Source organism: Brassica napus, chromosome C7 (genome assembly GCF_020379485.1).
Source record: "Brassica napus cultivar Da-Ae chromosome C7, Da-Ae, whole genome shotgun sequence".
Taxonomy (NCBI): Eukaryota; Viridiplantae; Streptophyta; class Magnoliopsida; order Brassicales; family Brassicaceae; genus Brassica; species Brassica napus.
The window spans coordinates 50,205,660-50,211,106 of NC_063450.1; the positions used below are offsets into that span (position 1 = coordinate 50,205,660).

A 5,447-nucleotide genomic window follows, 5' to 3' on the forward strand; every position below is an offset into this window, starting at 1 on the left:
AGCTATATGCTTCAGATGCTTTCTTTGGCCGATATGGTCGGACCTAGCGAACAGAATAGTCACCGAGTACGCTTTGGTGGATCAGTTCATCTTTCGCGGCAATCGTTTGTGTGTGCCTGAGAGTAGTTTACGTTTGCAAATCATCAAGGAACAACACGGCGAAGGTCACGTTGGTCGAGACTGAAAATTGAAATTGGTCGCCGAGTCTTACTTCTGGCGTGGTCTGCGTCGGGATGTCGAACGTTTTGTTACTAGGTGTACGACTTGTCAACAAGGGAAGGGACAAACATCAAATGCGGGGCTTTACTTGCCCTTGCCGGTACCAACACAACCGTGGAGTGACTTGAGCATGGACTTTGTCCTTGGGCTTCCGCGTACACAACGAGGCAATGATTCGATATTTGTTGTGGTGGATCGGTTTTCAAAGATGGTGCACTTCATCCCTTGTAAAAAGACAACTGATGCGGTCCAAATAGCTCTTTTGTTCTTTCGGGAGGTCTATAGACTTCATGGCCTTCCTACTTCGATCGTATCTGATCGTGATTCGCGTTTTATAAGTCACTTCTGGAGGTCTCTTTGGAAACTTCTCAAAACCAGTTTGAACATGAGTTCTGTGTATCATCCGCAGTCCGACGGCCAGACTGAAGTGGTCAATAGTTCGTTGGGCAATATACTGCGTTGCTTGGTTAGAGACAACATTCGCTCGTGGGATTCTTGTTTATGTCAAGCCGAGTTTGCTCACAGTCACGCCCATAATAGGAGTCTTGGTTTCAGTCCCTTCAAGGTCGTGTACGGCTATGTTCCGCGCAGTCTCATTGCTTTAACTACCCTTCCTAATCCAGCGGAGTTCCATGGCCGTGCGGTGGAGATTCTCACCGAACTGACACAGGTTCAGGCGCTTGCTTACGATAACTTGGTGGATTCAACCGGACAGTATAAGGCTGCGGCTGATAAACATCGTCGGGAGGTCCATTTTGACGTAGGAGATAACGTCTGGGCAGTCTTGACCAAAGAAAGGTTTGCAACGGGCCAGTACAACAAATTGAAACCTCGGAAGATTGGACCGGTGGAGATCCTCGAGAAAATCAATGTGAATGCCTACCGCCTCGCCCTTCCTCCTCACGTCCACACCGCTGAAGTTTTTAATGTTAAGCACTTGTTCAAGTTCGAACCAGATGATGCGACACTGACCAGATTCGTGGAAAAATCATCCGTACGGGGGGACCTGATGTAGCGTACATCATATTCCTCTTACGCTTTGGTGTTATTGTTTCCTTTTATATTTTGGTGTTAGTATTTTAAATAAGTTGAGATAATGATCAATTGATCTAATCTCTTTTAAGTTTAGGATTTTATTATCGCTATATAAAGTATCATCTCGGCTTTGTGAGAGATACAACTTTTTGATTATTGATTAATATACTTAGAGTTTTGGTTTTAAACAAACTCTTGAATCCTTACTTCTGGGCATTCTTTAAGAATTCAATAGACTTAAGAAGGCTTGGATTTGGATAGCGGGTATTCTCAGAATTCAACGATATCTTCGCATTATCGTTTACTACGGTTACTTCCCCTCCGTTAGAATTTAGCTTTTTTTTTGTTTTTGGCAACATAAATTTAATGTATAAGTTCTGTTGTGTTTTTATGTTCCATAGTAATTTTGGATGAAATTACAATAGAAATTGTGCATTACTTCGAATTTTTGCTGATTTTTATCAAACTGGTTGAACTACCAACTCCTGTAATTTTAAAGTTGTTTTCGTATATGTGGAGTCGTAGTTTTCTGTTTAATCTACAAGAATTATTGGTTTTTATTTAGTTTTAGTTAAATACTGTTACTGTATTTTTCAAAAACAGTGAAGTTTGTGTACAAATCGCCATAACAAGATTATTAAACAATTTACACCAAAATAAAATATTATTAAACAATTCTTCCCTTCAACCTCAACCCATTATTGCATTTTAAGGTCTATTGAATCCACCGCTAAACTTAAACCTTTGCTAAAGTACTAAAATGGAGACATATCAGGAAAACCAACTGAATTAAGTTATAGTTATTCACCCAAAACGAGGAAAACCCCCAAAATCATGTGAATAAAGATGGAAAAGCTACATCTCTATACCATGAATTGAAGTTGTTCACTTCACCAATAGTAGACGATTCCCCATAAAATTAATTATGTTACTACTCACTCATTAAAATAGTACATATAATTAATGAATGTTATTTGATTAAGAAAAACTTCTCCCAGTTATACTAGAAATTGGAAGCATTAATCAGGACCACAAACATACATTCATGAAGACATTCAAATTTTTGTTTTAGCAACATACTGCTTGGATTTAGTAATATGCAAAAAGCCCTTTTTTCAAAAAAAAAAAAAAAATACCATATGCATATTAAGAATGATAAACATAATAAATGAAACGTCATGCACAATCAAATGCGTTAAACGATAATTCCCTTTACTCTCTTCTATAAATGCCCCTCACAACACTATCCCTTCTTCCACCACTTTATTAATAATAAAAAAAAACATTTCAATTATTCACTTTGAAAAACACACGCAGACAATGGAAGGAAGACAATATTACAAAAATCATAAAGGAAACAATCATAGCTCTTCCATGGTGGTGCCTCAATCGCCGTGGCACTCTCCGGTTCCTTATCTCTTCGGTGGTTTGGCCGCCATGTTTGCTCTCATCGCCTTCGCTCTCCTCATACTCGCTTGTTCTTACTGGCGACTCTCTGGTTCGTCTGAGAGAGATCTAGAGGACGGAGATGATGGCAAATCCGACTGCGACACTCACAAGGACAGGACCACGGCGATGCCGGAGAAGTTTCTCGTCATCATGGCCGGCGATGTCAAACCAACTTACTTGGCTACGCCGGCGAATAGGTCTGACTACAGTTGTACTTGCGGCGATCATAAGGAAGAAGTGGCTAGTGATCAAGTGGTGGGGCAGAACACTGGAACTTGAAAAACAGAACAATCATTATGGACTCTGAACTGTTAACGGACCGGTCGGGTCATAGTTATGCGGACCTTAGAGGAGCGGATGGGATAAAATTGGGTTTTATAACTTTTTTTTTGTGCAGCAGGGTTTTATAACTTTTATTTCATTATTTTTGTCTGCTTAAACGATGTTTATGCATCGTTCGTATGGTTTTGTTTTTTTTTTAAACTTATTCTCCACTATTTTCCCGTTTATGGGTCAAGAAGGAGAACTTGAATAGATGATTAGTAACTACTATGATGCTTAAGTACTTATGAGCTGCTTAACTAGCTACATATATCGTTGTGATGTCGAATTGTTACCGATGGTAGTTCGGTCATAACTAGAGACTCGGCCTAAGTGGTCATCAAGTGAAAGAAAATTGAAGAGAATTAGTAACAACGACACGAACCAAGATCTTGATGGTGTCGTCGTTGGCTCGTTGTGGCGAGCCGAAGTTGTTAAATTCTCGTTGCATCTCTACTCAAAATTTTCTAAATAGATTGATAACTTATCAACAAGTTTTATAAAAGAACAAATAGCCCAAATACATTTATCCTTTTAAGTGTTTCAAAAAAAGACATTTATCCTTCTTCCTGTTTATCTTTATCGTTGGACAAACAAATTATTATCTTTGGGAAAATCAGTACAATGTGAATAGTGACTACAGCGACTGGACTGTTTTAGTGTGAGGCAAGCGGTCAATGATTGTAGCAATTATGTACGCCATTTCCTTAGAGTGTCCTGGTATGTTTATGTGAACATGTGACAATCGACGCAATTAGACAAAAACAACAATATTTGTGAAAAATCCGTTCTTTCTATGCTGTTTCTCTACTATATCCTTGATACCAAATATAATTATTTTTGTTATTTTATAAGCAAAAGAAATAGATTTTCTCTGACCCACAAAAAAATATTTTTACATTGATCATTTAGTATAAAATTAAGACACACAAATGTTTGGAACAGAGAAAAAATATCACTAGTTGATTACTCTCTAACTTGATCCCTTAAAAACAGAAAATTGAAAATTTACAAGCTATAATGAACGTGGAGAGGAATTGGAAGATCCCTTGCATTAAAAAGACACGAGACTTTCCCTTTTGGCTCCTTCATCCCAATATATCATATCGATGTTTCTTAGATTGATCATGTGTCAGTTAGTAGATTGGGATGATGTCTTAAGGACAACATACGATGTCGTAAACGCCTTTTTTTGTAATTTACGTGGAGCTGAACGGTTTCCTTTGCCGCTATAGCGGCCTTGGGTACAAGCGAAAGAAGCATATGCTTCCGGCCCTTTGAATAAGTTATATTATTTCGGCCTTTTTATGTCAATATCTTCAGTAGCGTAGTTGGTATATTGGTGAAATTAATCTCTTTCTGGTGCTTGGTTCGAAATGCATCGGCCTCGTTTTCCTTCTATTTACTTTTATCCCTTTGAAATTATTCAGTAACAGGCCCAAAATAAAATGTGATGCTTCCAGCCTAAAATATTTCCGGGCCGGTCCAACATAAGAGAGAAGATAATATTTTCAGATAGACTTGAGACGGATTATGCAAGTTTGCTGAAGATTACTGAAGATCCAGCATATTGCTTCACGTGTAGAAGAGAGAATATAGATGCCTAGGGACAATGGGGTCTTCCTCAAGCTGCACCTTGAAGTTACAGTGGGCCTATAAAGCTCATTAGTGTATTTATTAATATGCGTCTATTAAAGACCCAATAAATATCAGAATAAATGCCCAACTACGAAAAGCACGTTTCTCGTACTTTTTCTCAACTCATATGTAACGTTTTTGGATCCAATCTAGTTTGTTTTCCTTATATCAATCAGATTCTCCTTAGATGGAACTCCGGTAAGAAAATTCAAGAACATGGAATCTAAAGGGACTTTGTTCCCTAAGAACATGGAATCTTAATGGTGTAAGAGAATTGTATATATACACAAGACTTAGACCTATCTCAATATAGAACTTATCTAAATCTTATGATATATATATCTAAAATAACTAATCTTTATTATAAATGGATTTATATAATATTCTTCGGTTTGGGTTTCATAGATTTCATGGACTTCACTTCATAATTGGACTTCAACGGTCCATAACAATTGGTTCGCAAGATACTCTCCAATATGCCCCAACGGGTCAGAGCAAGGGAGTAGTAGTGGTTCGTGGTTGTCGCAGGAGTTAGACTCCACACGTCAAGAACGGATGAGATGCCGGATGCGTGCAGCGTAGCTACATTATCTATAATTACTGTACGGACGCTAAGAGGTTCCCTCAAGGTCTTCCACGAGAGTGTCTAGCTGCGTAAAGCTTTAAGATCCAAAATAATACTTAATTCTTCATTCATCATATAAAGTACCTCCTTGGTTGGTTAAATATTTGTATTACCCTTTCACAATCTAATTAATAAATACTAGATTAAGATCCGCGTCTTG

At 38.1% G+C, this 5,447-nt stretch overlaps 1 protein-coding gene across 1 annotated transcript; it reads left to right on the forward strand.

The window, feature by feature from the left end:
• Positions 1-2,467: 2,467 nt before the first annotated feature.
• On the forward strand, positions 2,468-3,252 carry LOC106409531 (protein GLUTAMINE DUMPER 2). Its single transcript, XM_013850150.3, has one exon. The coding sequence runs from the start codon at positions 2,575-2,577 to the stop codon at positions 2,980-2,982; it is 408 nt and encodes a 135-aa protein (XP_013705604.1). The 5' UTR covers positions 2,468-2,574; the 3' UTR covers positions 2,983-3,252.
• Positions 3,253-5,447: the final 2,195 nt, after the last annotated feature.